Below are 15,047 nucleotides of genomic sequence, written 5' to 3'. Positions count from 1 at the left end.
TACTCCATGTGACCCCTCTCTTTCTCATGAAATACCCCGGTTTCCTTTTTTCACAGTCTACATTCACTAACAAATTACTCCCACAATCCCCCATCTGTTTTCCAAGGCCTTTATGGACTGGTCCATAGATGAACAGCTGAATCCCAAGTGGCGCCTGAGCCAGGTGTGTCCCCAGCTGTATCTCATCTGTGGACTTTAGCAGCATTTACATTTTACTTTCCTTGTCTATCTGCCCCCAAACTGCAATGAAAACTTTAATGGTATGAATGGTTTCCCATCATTCGCACTTATTTAACACACTTTCTGCTACAGAATCCCTCCTTGACTATATGTTACTGATGAACTAATACTTTTGCCATATAAGGGTTCATATTCTCCTTTTTGGCAGTGGAAGGTTGTGCACCATAAATTTTCTCATTCCAGCTCACCAGAAGGCAGAGGTCATAAATTTATGATACACAGACTGCAAAGCCATCAAAGAAAGTCAGAAAGGAGAACATTTTCCAGTTAATGATGTTGATGATGTTGACCTTATGATCCTCTTGGCTTCTGAGCCCAGTCACAGCCATGACCAATGCGACCCATATCGTTACTCCAGTGTCTGAGGGTCACAACATCATAAAACAGCATGATGCTGTAACTTCTATTTATACAAGTCATGGTTGGGTAATGTGGTCGAGACATTGACCATATTTTTTGACCATGTTTTTTGACTTGATCACAGTCATGTGAAGCGGCCCTAAGGCAAAGGACAGGCAAATACCAACTTAGCAAAAGCACAATCATTACTTGTGTTCAGACAGGTTTTGCCTTCTTGCAGTATATGCCATTCATTTACAATATTATTGCAAAATTATTGGAATTTTCTTTTCACCTTGGATGAATATTCCCTAAACGGTTTGAGCTGCTTAATGTACGACATCAATTTCACTGAGGAAATATATAAATAACCAACACTCAAGACTTCAATGCAGGATAACTATAGTGTTTTCTCAACAAAATGGCATATTGGATTGGTGCACAAGTTATGCACTTCTCTTTCTATACATCAGAATGCAAGTGACAGAAGTGATTACAGCTTGTGGGTAATAATGTAGAGCTGGCTGCCTCCAGGAGACATGGCATCACGGCTATATTCTCTATTCTTTCACACACTTTAATAGACCTACTGAAAGGACCATCTTTCTTTCTGGAAGAGCAGTTATTAATCTCTGAGCAGTATATTTCCATATCATTTCGGACACTAATTTTCTCACTGTGGTATTAGGGAACCCAGAATTTGTGTCAGTTTTGATGCAGTGCAGCATGCCAGAATATGAAAAGCCGTAATTACTTCTGCTTGCATCTGAATTGCTAACCAGACACTGACATTTTGAATTCTGACCAATTTCTTTGTGATCCAGAAATTAGATGGAGAAAATGTGTGTGTTGAATTACAATTCTTATGTTGAGACACTGAGGACATTAAGTAAATCACATTACTGCAAAACAAGAAGGGCAACTTAATCAAATATTATCGGATATTGGCTCACTAGATGGATCAGATATTCAATGGAATATGATGAAGGTGTTGTTCAATCCTAAACTGTATTATTGGCAGACGCATTCATTGTGACTATTCTGCACAATATTTAGTTTCCCAACTGTGTTGGCTTTACAATTCTTTTTACATGGTAAAAATGTCATTGATTTAGTAGTTTTTCACCTGCTAGTGAGGAATATTCTATGTATTTCTCTTGAGTCTACTATGCCTTCAGACTTTTCTGAATGCAGAAGACAGACTCCTGATGGTGCTATAAGTAGATAAGCCTGTTCAGATAAGTATGTAGTTATCAATCAGTAATATTATTTTAAATCTTTATTTTTTTATTTGCCTAGTTTTAGAGATGCAGGTTGAGAAACTATACTTTAATGTATTATATTTCAATTAACTTTAATGAATATTGACATTTTAGCAAAGCAAAGACTTTAGTAAAGTTTTATCTATGGAAAAATGTATACCACGTGTAAACATGAATCGCTATGTTATCCATAACGTATTTACATAGCCATTACCAAAAGGGGACCTCTTCAATCATATCATCAAAATGAGTGACAAGTCTTACTGTATCTTTGTACTGAAAGAGTTTAAACTATTTACTCTTTGGTGTGCTGGTGTTCTGCACAAGAAGTTAAGTCGGTCAGTAGGTTAGTCTGCTGATCAGCCAGAGCAGGTTTTTCTGAACAAATGATAATGAAGACCTATCCTATTAGGATAGGTCAGCAATATCAGATTGGCTGGGGTCCGACACTGAGACCCTTGCTGATCAGCTGTTCTCTGCCGCCACTACACAGAGAACAAATCTGTAAGCAGAAGCTCTGTCCTTTGTATAGTGGCACAGCTAAGTTACTGTAGCTAAGCTCTTATACAAATGAAGGAGAACTGAACTACAATAACTCAGCACAACCACTATATGGAAAATTGATCTATCTGTTTCCAGCACAGTTCTCCATATAGCAGCTGCTGAGAAGAGCTGATCGGTGGGGTTAGCAGGTGTATGACCCCTATCGATCTGATATTGATGACCTATCCAAATGACAAAGTTGTATTTGGAAGATACTAAAGAAAATACAGACCCTTTGATCTGCTGATCAGCACTCATGATGAACAGATGTAAAAAATTGGGATGGCCTATCTTAAGGCTAGATCATCACCTTTGGTGATCTAGATAACCCCTTTAAACACTTTATGCATAGTAGTGCAAGGTCATGTTTAACTTTAATTACTTAGCTACCAGGACTGCCATCGGAAATATCAGGACCCCATACAGACAATTTATTTTTGTGGGCCCCTGTAATACAGTAGTAGGATTAAGGGACAGGGTGGCGCAAGCATGTCCTCTCCCCAATTTTGGTATACAAAACTGTAAAGCCATTGCTGTAAACCCTGTGGTAGACGATATAGGGGGATATGGGGGATGGTGTAAATAATTTAGGCAGATGTATCAAGATCTCTATCTCATTTATGTGGTTAATGTATAGGTATATAATACAAACATTTTAAAAAGTGGGATAAAAAGCAGATATAGTATAAGTTTGAGAAATGCAGTAGGTGAAGCCTGAACTTTGGACAGGAGGTCTTTGGTAAGGTTTTAGACCAGTGTGGCAACTATGTGACTGGTATTAGCTTCGTTCCCTTTGGTTACATGATAGGATTGCAGTGGTCCAACCAAGTCAGATCAGTCCAGTATTCAGCTAAAATGGTCAGTCCCTTCTTTGCCCTATACTGTACCCTAGTTAATCATATATAACTCCCAACGTAACAAGGGCAGTACCAATTCTGAACCCTGTTATCACCCTATTAATCCCTAACTGTTTTATCCTGTAGTCACCAGGAATCATGAGGGGATTTTTGTAATGAAATAGTAACTTGGTCACCTCCAATCATTCAAGTGATGAGGGAAGCTGTGTGCCTGGAGACCTAAAAGCTATAGTACCTATAATCGATGTTATCAAAAATATGGTGAGTAGGTACTATTTAGTATTGGTGACGTTCTATTTTCTCCATTCGGAATGGAATTTCACTGGAAAATTGGAAAATGTGCTTGGGGCGGTCACATGACCACCCCCGTGATCTAGGTAATTATAGATTTTTGGTACAGTAAGTAATTTAGATGGTAGGTGGGGAGGTGGGGGTTTGGGCATTTACCTTAGATTGTAAAACACCTACTCATTGATGTAAAGAGCTGGATTTGTTGGAGGTGGTGAAAGTTATTCCAGGTAGAGAGTTTCATGGCCTCACTGTTCTTACTGTGAAGAATCCCCGTCTATGTTTCTGGTGAAACTTTCTCTCTTCCAGACGTAGAGGGTGTCCTCTTGCCACTGTCACTGGCCTAGGTGTAAAAATATCCTTAGAAAGTTCTTTGTATTGTACCTTCATGTATTTGTACATTGTTATTAGATCTCCCTGTAGACGTCTTTCCTCTAAACTGAATAACCCCACGTTTGTTAATTTATCGTTGTACTCCAGTCCACCCATTCCCCTAATCATTTTGGTTGCCCGTCTTTGCACTTTTTCAAGTTCACTTATGTCTTTCTTGTATATCGGGGCCCTAAGTCTTTTTCATTGGCAGTCTCACCCAGTAATTTACTATTAAGTACACAATCATACATTTTATTACATCAACCAAAGTGCATTACCTTACATTGGTCAACATTAAACCTTATTTGCCAAGTCTCCGCCCATGCTTCCAGTTTCCTTAGATCCCCTTGTAATATTCTACTATCCTCCTCATTATTGATTACTCTACAAAGTTTAGTATCATCTGCAAATATGGACACCCTGCTTTGTAAACCCTCTACCAGGTTATTAATAACGATATTAAACAAGAGAGGACCTAATACTGACCCTTGCGGCACCCCACTGGTGACTGTGGCCCAGTCTAAATATTTACCATTAACAAGTACCCTCTGTTTCCTATCAGTGAGCCAGTTGCTAACCCAAATGCATATGTTTTCCCCCAGTCCCAAAATTCTCATTTTGCATACCAACCGTTTATGTGGAACAGTATCAAAAGCCTTTGAAAAGTCCAGGTACACCATGTCTACTGCATTACCCATGTCCAGTCTTGAACACACCTCCTCATAGAAGCTGATCAGATTAGTCTGACAGGACCGATTCCTCATAAACCCATGCTGATTTGGTGTTATAAGATTATTTACATTGAGATACTCCAGGATAGCATCTCTTAGAAAGCACTCAAATATCGTACCCAACACAGAAGTCAAACTTACTGGCCTATAGTTTCCAGGTTCATTTTTACACCCCTTTTTGAAAATTGGCACTACATTTGCTATTCGCCAATCCTGTGGAACAGACCCAGTCATTACTGAATACTTAAATATTAGATACAAGGGTCTATCTATGACCATGCTTCATTCCCTCAGAACTCGGGGGTGTATACCATCTGGACCGGGCGATTTCTCTATTTTAGTGTTTTGCAGGCGGCGCCGTACTTCTTCCTGGTTTAAGCAGGTGACATTCAATTGAGAGTTAACATTACCCCTATTCATGTTGCTGGCCAATGGATTTTCTTGTGTAAACACTGTAGAGAAGAAGGCATTTAATACTTGTGCTTTTTCCTCCTCCTCCTCCACCATTACACCTAGATTATTTTTGAGAGTGCCCACATTGTCGGTTTTTGTTCTCTTATTTATGTAATTAAAGAATAATTTTGGATTACTTTTACTTTCCTTGGCAATTTTTCTCTCAGCCTCAATCTTCGCCTCTTTTATTTGTCTTTTGCACAATTTATTTTTCTCCTTATAGTTTTTTAAAGGGATTCTACCATTAAAAAACTTTTTTCTGTGGATAACACGTCGGAATAGCCTTTAGAAAGGCTATTCGTCTCCTACCTTTAGATGGGGTCAAGAGTCGTGGTCCCTTCAACTAACTAATCAGCAGGGGTTCCGAGAGTTGGATTCCCACTGATCTATTTTTGATGGTTTATACTGAGGAGATCATGGAACAATAGAACTAGGCAACCCCTTAAAAGGGGTTAGACAATGACGGGTCCCTACTACAACTTCATGACAATGGTCATGGAAATTCCAATAACCTGATTGCTGGCTACCTTGAAACAGCAACCTTGTAACTCAATGCCTGGGGAGTTCATTACCTTGACCTAGACATAGTCAGCAGAGATAAGTGCCAGTCATGTATTATCTTTACAAGTGAGACATCACTTTCAGAATGCTCTGGGGCTTGGTCACACTACCTGCAACCACGATTGTTACACTGCTGGGAATGTCATGGGAATGTGTGTCTTAACACACCAAGACATACTGTTTTGACATGGTAGTGTCACCCGCTCAGGAGCTGATTGGGTGACATCAGGAACGGATGTCAGCTGACACCCGCCTGTAACACCCACGGCCAGAGCTAAGCTACAGTTGCAGGTGTTAACCACTTAGATGCCTTGATCAATCATGACACGGCATCTAATGGGTTGCCCTTACCTGATTGACACTCCTAATCCCCCATCGCTATCTCATGACTGCAGTTTGCTTTTGGAGCACAGATTTAGACAGTTTGGTTTTTGGACGTCATGCCTATTTTGCAGAGCCCCTGAAATGCTGGTAAAGTGTAATCCCCTGACACATGACACCATGTTGCAAACTACACCACTGAAGAAATTTATCCAGGGGTACAGTAAACATTTTTAACCATGTTAAATGTTAGTGTTGCATTAATTTAGTTTGACAGAAATGAATGCACAGCTGATGATGAGTGTCAAAATGTTTCCAGAAATAGGTAATATTCCAAAGGCTTCTGTGTCAGGGATAACTGCTCAAGGCTGAGGCCTCACGTTGCAGAAACGCAGTTATTTTTGTTGCAGATTTTTCTGCGTTTTTTGAGTCAAAGCCAAGAATGGCTAAAAAAGGAATGAGAAACATATGGGAAGCTCCTATACTTCTATCTTCTGCACAATCCACTCTTGGCTTTGGCTCAAAAAATCACAGCAAAAGCTGCAACCCCCCCCCCCCTCAAAAACTGTGTTAGCTTTAGCCTAACAATTTTTGATTGTGTTTATTTGCTGACACAAGGAGGGTGTAACATATTGAGTACTGAAATGGAATGTCTCTGGAAAAATTGCAATTTTTCACTCAGCTGCGCATTCATTTTTGGAAACAAAATTATTTCCAAAAGTGTTAAAAATGCTCACTATACCACTTGCTAATTTTTTTTTTAGAAATAGGTGCAAAAAATATTGACTAATATTTATAACTAACATGAAATACAATGTGTCAAAGATATTGCATAACATGCATAACATAAAGTGACACATGTCAGTTTTGAAAAAAAAGGGCAGTGTCCTTAAAGAGGTTTTCTAGACTAAAATATTATTTTTTTATTTAGGCCAGAGAAGGTGAATTTTTTTATTTATTTATTTTTTTTTTTAAAAAATCATAATCACCCGTCCCTGGTACTCCAGTGTTGTGCCAGCTCAGTCTGGTCCTGCTTCTCGGCTGTCTTCTTCCAGTGGAATTCCTCCTCCCTGGCTATAATGTATCAGATTCCTTCTGCTGAGGCCGCTGATTGGCCTAAGCAGTCATGTGCAGCAGAGACTTCCACAGCAAGGCAACAATGAAGCTGAAGGACCAGACTGTGCTGATAGAATAGCAAAGCATCGGGGACAGGTAAGTATGTTTTCTTTTTATTTTTTTCACCTGCCCCAGCTTAATTAAAAAACAAAATTTTAGGCTAGAAATCTCTTTTAGGCTAAGACTTCACGTTTCCACAGGTTTTATGTCATGTCTTTTTGAGCCAAAGTTAAGAATGGCTACAAGAGGAATGGAAGATATATATAAACTACTTATACATCTACCTTCTGTTCAAGCCACTCCTGGCTTTGGCTCAAAAAACCGCAACAAAATCTGCAACAAAAAAGCTGCATTTCTGCAACGTAGGGCCTCAGCCTCAAGGTGTTTTTTGCCTCTGTTGTAAAGGGGTTAAACATTGGCTGCGCTGGAGACAAATGTGTCACATTTAAGTTCTGTTGTACCTATCTTAATATATTCAGTCTAATAAGTGTAATAGCATAAGCAGTTTCTGAGAATATATTTTGACCTAATAGTGAGAATGTGGTTTTATTACAGGGAAAGAATTGGAAAATATTCAAGAAAACTGGAAACAGACACTTGAGGATAGAGCAGTGGCCATTGCAATACAGAATTGTTGGTTAATACAGTTATCTAATGATGAAGCAAGTGCTTTAAGATCATTTATTAGTGCGGAATGGCCAAACACACTGAATTTCCTGAATGACTCATGTAACACTGCTATGTTTAATAACAAAGCAGGTAAGTTGGGCCTAAGGATTTTTTTTCTACATATTTCTGTTCGAATAAATGAAATATTGTAAGGGGTTAGTAATTATAATATATAGTTCACCTACCAACTGTTTGGTCAGATTACCTTTAGTTTCCTTTCAGAAGATTTATTAATTTGCTCACACAAAATTTCATAACAAGTTAATTCAAGACCATGTTGCAAAAATGAGGACACCCCAGTGAAGGTCTTAGGAGGAAAACTGAAGTTTAGACTATAAAATTGTAATGAATAAGAATTCAACCACAATCAAGTTTAATTCTTCAATAAACAATGTACAGCAGACAGTTGACCTTAAAAGTGCCTTCTTTACACAAGGGTTAGGTCACAGAGGGGCATTACTGTATATTGTATGGGCCACTAAAGAGGTATTATACTATGTGAGGTATTAGAATTTGGGAAGGTCAGGAATGTGGTGATGGGGGAGGCCACTTAAGAAACCTTTGCACTGGGCCCACCAGTGTGTTAAAATGGCACTGTCTGCAGGAAAGCTTCACTTTCTTGGAGTTGCTTATCCGGCATCCGGACTGTCCTGTGTTGCAACCTTTCACCAATTTTTCTCTTCTGTTGACGTCCAGGGAGATTAGGTACAGTGTTATGGGATGTAAACTTCTTAATTATGTTGTGCACCGTGGACAAAGGAACATCAAGATCTCTGGAGATGGATTTGTAACCTTGAGATTGCTGATATTTATCCACGATTTTGGTTCTCAAGTCCTCAGACAGTTCTCTTCTCTTTTGCCCTGTTTACATCAGCGTTTGGATTCTGTCCGGGGGAGTCCGCATGGGGACCTCCTGAACGGAATACCAAACGCAAGTGCAATGCGCTGTGCTATAAAAGCGCACGGAACCCATAGACTAGAATGGGGTCCCTGTGCTTACTGTTAGATGTCCGCAGGGATCATGCAGACAAGAAAGTGGTTCCCAATCTACTTTCCTGCCTGCATGATTCATGCGGGCAGCGCGTGGCAAGTGCACGGACCCCATTATAGTCTAAGGGGTCCATGTGCTTTTACAGCACAGCACTTGCAATTGCTTTTGTATTCCGTTCGGGGGGTCTTCATACAGACTCTCCCGGGATGAAATACAAAAGCAGATGTGAACTAACCCTTTCTATTCTCCATGCTTAGTGTGACACATACAGACACACAATGCAAAGATTGAGTCCAGCTTCTCTCCTTTCAAGTGTGATTTTTATATTGTCCACACCTGTTACTTGCCACAGGTGAGTTTGAATGAGCATGCTTGAAACAAAGTTATTTATCCACAATTTTGAATAGGTGGCAACAATTTTGTCTGACCTATTTTTCGATTTTTATTTGAAATTATGTCCAGTCTGCCGTTTTATTCCTCAGTTTTTATGTCTTGTTCCACTACACACAAAATAAATAACGATGTATATAACAAAACATGTGTAATTGCAATAAGTTTCTGGGAGAAATACTTCATTTTCTGGAAAAATTTCAGGGGTGCCAACACTTAGAGCCTTGCATTAAATTGGTGTATCATTAGAGTTTTCATGTGTTCCATGTAGCAAAATTTGATTAAACATCTCATATAACTATTCTTGCTTTACTAAATATGTATTTTTATTGTTTCAACTTTGTTATGCATAACTTTGTTATACATTTAAGCTGGTTTTCACAAATTTGTATGAAGCTGTTCTTTATTTTAGCACCATATGGCTTTTCATAACTGTAACAATTAATATACTTACAGTAAATGCGCATATAATAAAGCAGAGGCTCTTTCCTGTAAATTAGCTTTTTTAGTGTACAGCAGTATAAACTATTTTCTACTACTAAATCTGTTATGTCTTTGGCTCCAGATGGTCTGATCCCTGCAGTCATTGCTCGAAAATATGGTCCTGGACAGCAGGTTCCCTCATCTGAATGTACAGAAGAAACCAGCATCCCGAGTGCCATAATAAAAGCTGCAGAAAAATGTCATATTTTTCCCAGTAACACATTTGTATCCAAAGTTTCCCATCTGGTTCAGCTGGCACCAAAATACCAAACAGTAAGTACAGATGTAGCTCATAATGACTAATTTGAATGCATCATCAAAGTTATTGGGATGATTGTGCTTGCTGCAGGCTACATATCCATGAAGTACAGATGCCTGGCATACCATGATCATTTGCAGCAGACATGTTATAGCCATCTCTGGGCTAACAAAGCCTTATAAACAGTCGCATGCTGGAGTCACTGAAACAAATGTTACTGATTCTTCAGAGTTACATGTCTTCCTGGACAACCTGTAATATGTAACCCCGTTAATTTTAAGTTTGATGCCAATGCACACCATGCACCATGCTTGTGAGTTTATTATCACTCTATAGATACATCAATGCCCGTTGTTCATGGTCTCACCTAGATTACACAGCATTATAGATGCATGATATAAACACTAAACAAAGGAAAATATGGCTCACAATTATGTTTTCTCTTTTGCCCAGATGGCAGTGATAGGGCCCGCTGGCTGTGGGAAGACTGCATGTATCAAAATGTTCATGGAAACACTCTCTATGCAAGGGAAGATTGTTAAGACAGATACTGTATACACCAAAGCTCTTCAGTCTGGCCACTTATTGGGGTTCATAAATAAAAGCAATGGGTAAGTATTAGCAATTGGACTGCACAAGAAATCAGCTTTATTTATTACAGGATAAATATTTTTTCCTTAGTGTTGATATTTTATATCCCCAAAACACCCTACTCGTGTCTCTAAAATTATTAACAGGGCAGGTGATTTCTTTTCAGTATCTGGATAATCATTTTATAATAGTTTTAAATTACGGTAATATGGATTGTGATATAGTCATACAACAGATGAGAGAACTAGCACAGAGTGACATAAGCATGGATTCCAAACCAATTTAGCTGAATCACTATGCAGCTGGTTGAAGTGTTCATATATTATCCGTCATGGCTAACTCTTGACTAGTGAGACTGGTAACAAGTTTCAAATGGCTCAAACATAAGTACCTAAACCAGGATCGAGGGTAACCATTCAAATAATATCAAAAACCAGAGTTGTCCCCCCCAAAAGAAAATTAATAAAATATAACTTTTATTTTATTCGTTTAAAAATAAAGGATCCTCAATAGAACATGTGCTCCCCATGGAAGTAGAACACCTATCTACAGACCCCTAAATAACTGAGCCGTCAGTAAGTGATGGATAATGCTCCTACATAAAGATATATCTCAGAGTTATAACCATATCCCTATTGTCTTAAAGGGTAAATGGAGATGTTGATTGATATATCAGTGGGGATCTGTAACATAGACCTGACAGCTACAGCAACAAAGGGTATATAGTTGAGCTGCTACCATTTAGGTGCAGCTACACCTCATCTGTCGGAAGCAGGCTTAAATTATATACAATTAAGCACTCAACTTGATGGCTAAAAGCAGCGTTTTGGCATGCTTCCCACTGATGATAAGGGTACCAAACAAATTGTTGGGGTGGCTGTATCGTTGCACAGCAGCCGTTCACCCCTCAGATACATATGATCAGTCTCAACGCGTTTCGTATAGTACTCATCAGGAGACTATCATCACCCTGCCTAACACCTAGATGCCGGTGTGCGGTCAAAACCACAGTTCGCGGGACCCTTGTGGTAGGTGCCGCTACTTTCATAAGGTCTGACACTGCGTTCGAAACTCCTCACTCATATATAGTCACCGAGTGAGGTAAAAACCCGCCCCCTCTCGGCACCGTCCAATCAATAGCGTCGGGCGGTTCCATGCATGTCACATGGCCCAGAGGGAGTGTCGTGGGCGTATCACGGGCTCTGCTAGGAGGAGACCGCGTCCGTTCTCAGAGAAGCTCAATAGGTAAGTATATCGATGGTGAGTAAAAACACTAAATATCCATCATCTCATCTTATGGGCATTCAGATAGTCACGCTGTCGTGACCCTTGGTAAACTAGAGCCAACAAACGGATTCCATTTCACATCTATGCAACGATCTCTCTATATATTGACAATAGGAGAGATACCGCATTATGGAACCGCATCATGTGAACAGCCTCCACTGTGTGCCCAACGTGAAAACGCCGGTACCAGCTTGTAAAACTGGAAATGCATCAATACATCCCAGTACCTGGGATGCATCAATAAATCTCGGCAAACCAAGCCCTCGGCACACTAGAGCCAACAAACGGATTCCATTTCACATACATGCAACGATCTCTCTATACATTGACAATAGGAGAGATACCGCATTCTGGAACCGCATCATGGGAATAGCCTCCACTGTGTGCCCAATGTGAAAATGCCGGTACCAGTTTGTAAAACTGGAGATGTATTACATCCCCGTACCTGATGATAACATATTCGGTACCGCATCATCCAGCCGCACCATGTATGCAGCCTGCCCTATGTTTACCATTACTGGCACCAACATCTGGAATCAAGATGTAACAGCACATCTCGACTCCTGGTCCCAGCCCAAAAATTAAGGATTTATTAGAAGGTTCTGGCTCCCTTCACACCACCGTGTACAAAAAGTGCATGTGATGGAGACTTTCGAACTCACTGACTGCCTATGATACTTAGTTGTAAAATGATGGTTATATGATGGTTATAGTACCACAATTCAGACAAATGGTAAAAAAGATATATTATCATTAAGACCCCGAGGTTTGACAGATGAGAATTGGAATATCCAGAAGGCCTCCCGGCGCAGAATCTGATTGTCCCAGTCACCACCCCGTACATGTTTTGGAACTCGTTCAATCACCTGGAATTTCAATGCAAAGGGATCACCCCTGTGGCATTCCCAGATGTGTTTAGACACCGGGGTGTCAGTTCTTCTTACAACATCCCCAACATGGTCAAGTACTCTACGACGCAGTTGTCTACGGGTTTTACTCACATAATTGAGTGGGCATGGGCATGTCATTACATAGACAACTCCTTCTGTCTTACAGTTGGAAAATTCTTTAACCCCTTCCCGCCGATGGGATTTTTTGATTTTTGTTTTTCGTTTTTGACTCCCCTCCTTCTAAACCCCATAACTTTTTTATTTCTCCGCTCCCAGAGTCATATGAGGTCTTAATTTTTGCGGGACAATTTTTTCTTCATGATGCCACCATTAATTATTCTATATAATGTACTGGGAAGCAGGGAAAAAATTCAGAATGGGGTGGATTTGAAGAAAAAATGCATTTCTGCGACTTTCTTACGGGCTTTGGTTTTACGGCGTTCACTGTGCAGCCAAAATGACATGTCCCCTATATTCTGTGTTTCGGTACGGTTCCAGGGATACCAAATTTATATGGTTTTATTTACATTTTGACCCCTAAAAAAAATTCCAAAACGGTGTTAAAAATTTTTTTTTCTAAAAGTCGCCATATTCCGACGGCCGTAACTTTTTTATACATAGGTGTACGGGGATGCATAGGGCGTCTTTTTTTGCGGGGCCGGGTGTACTTTTTAGTTCTACCATTTTCAGGAAATGTTATTGCTTTGGTCACTTTTTTTTCAAATTTTTATCAGAATTAAAACAGTGAAAAAACGGCAGTTTGGCATTTTTGACTATTTTTCCTGCTACGGCGTTTACCAAACAGGAAATTTTTTTTTATAGATTTGTAGAGCAGGCGATTTCGGACGCGGGGATACCTAACATGTATGTGTTTCACAGTTTTTAACTACTTTTATATTTGTTCTAGGGAAAGGGGGGTGATTTGAACTTTTAATACTTTTTATATTTTTTTATATTTTTTTTTACTTTTTTTTAATTTTTTTTTTGCATTTATTAGACCCCCTAGGGGTGTTGAACCCCAGGGGGTCTGATCACTAATGCAATGCATTACAATGCTAATGCATTGCAAAAAATCATCATCTCTTTTGCAGGCTGTATACACCAGCCTGCAAAAGAGAGAATTTGCAGACCGGCTGGAAGCCTTTAACAAGGCTCCCGGCTGTCATGGCAACGGGGGGTCGGCCCTGGAGCATGCTCCAGGAGCCGGCGATCCCTGCCAAAATGGCGGCGCCCAAGCGCCGCCGGGAAAATGGCGCCTCCGGCGCCTTTGACAGCAGCGCCGGAGGGGTTAATGCCTCCGATCGGTCCGGGGACCGATCGGAGGCATTAGAGCCGGTTGTCTACTGCTTAAAGCAGTAGACACCCGGCGGCTATGACGGCCGCCCGGCTCCCGGGCGGTCGCCATAGTTACAGACCCGACACGCGCCGTACTATTATGGCGCATGTCGGGAAGGGGTTAATTTGGTAAGTACGACCTGTAGCACAGGCCCTTATTTCATTACCCCGCTGTATATAGGCACAGGCTCTACATGAGCCACATCTGAATGTCCCTGCCAACTGCGTCCTACCTAGCCATGTGCTCTCCCTACTTAGAGGGAAAAGATGACTTCGTGTTATAACTTAGGTTTTCCCCTATAGGATGGGTTATACCCTCGACCCCTATTACTGCGAGGTGCATCCCTTTTTCGACTATATCGCTCACTGTCAGAATACTCAAAATCTGATGACGACGCCTCACTAGCTGATGCTGTACGTTCTGTCTCCCAGTATGCTTTGTTGTCTCTCTATAACCCATCCTATAGGGGAAAACCTAAGTCGAGAAATCTGGGTAGAGAAGGTGCTGGCAGCGGTACTAACAGCGGTGGAGGAGGTTTTTTAGCCCAAACCCCGCAAATTACACAATATCTGTTGCGGAGCAGGACAGAACCAGCCCCAGGGCAGTAATGGAAACTGCCTTGTCAGATTCTTTGCAGGTTATTAATCTATCCAAACGCCCTCTATCATCTTGTGAAGAATCAGTATTAAAGAAGGGTCTTTCCTATGTACCAACTAACTCATTCAGGCAGTTCGAGTGGGCCAAAGATATTGCACTTTTTACACGCAAATTACGCTGGGCTAAATTCATGTCGACAGTGGAAAACAGAAGAGCACGTGAATTAGGGGTTGATGTGGGAGACTTGGAGGGGATTAGGACCCTAGAAAGCCTGTACCTTGAAGCACAGGGTCTTAATGAAACGATACAGGCAACTAATCTAAGACCTAAGAATCGAAAAAATCCACCCCCATGTGAATATAAATGTATTGATGTCTTCGAAAAAATGGTTTTGGACAAATTGTCTGAACTAGCTTCAAAACCAGTCCTTAAACGTAACAATTTGAACAGTAACCAACGTGCCGCCCTTAG

At 40.4% G+C, this 15,047-nt stretch overlaps 1 protein-coding gene across 1 annotated transcript in view; it reads left to right on the top strand.

Annotated features, from left to right (window-relative positions):
• The window catches only part of LOC142194092 (uncharacterized), a 412,519-nt gene that overhangs the window by 156,519 nt on the left and 240,953 nt on the right, over positions 1 to 15,047 (top strand). Inside the window, exons 46-48 of the mRNA XM_075263119.1 lie at positions 7,639 to 7,842; positions 9,699 to 9,889; positions 10,329 to 10,486. Of these exons, the coding sequence (XP_075119220.1) occupies positions 7,639 to 7,842; positions 9,699 to 9,889; positions 10,329 to 10,486 (553 nt within the window). The remainder of the gene's footprint in view (positions 1 to 7,638; positions 7,843 to 9,698; positions 9,890 to 10,328; positions 10,487 to 15,047) is intronic.

Source organism: Leptodactylus fuscus, chromosome 2 (genome assembly GCF_031893055.1).
Source record: "Leptodactylus fuscus isolate aLepFus1 chromosome 2, aLepFus1.hap2, whole genome shotgun sequence".
Classification (NCBI taxonomy): domain Eukaryota; kingdom Metazoa; phylum Chordata; class Amphibia; order Anura; family Leptodactylidae; genus Leptodactylus; species Leptodactylus fuscus.
Note: the sequence above shows the minus strand (reverse complement) of the source record. Positions and strands in the feature narration are given on the sequence as shown.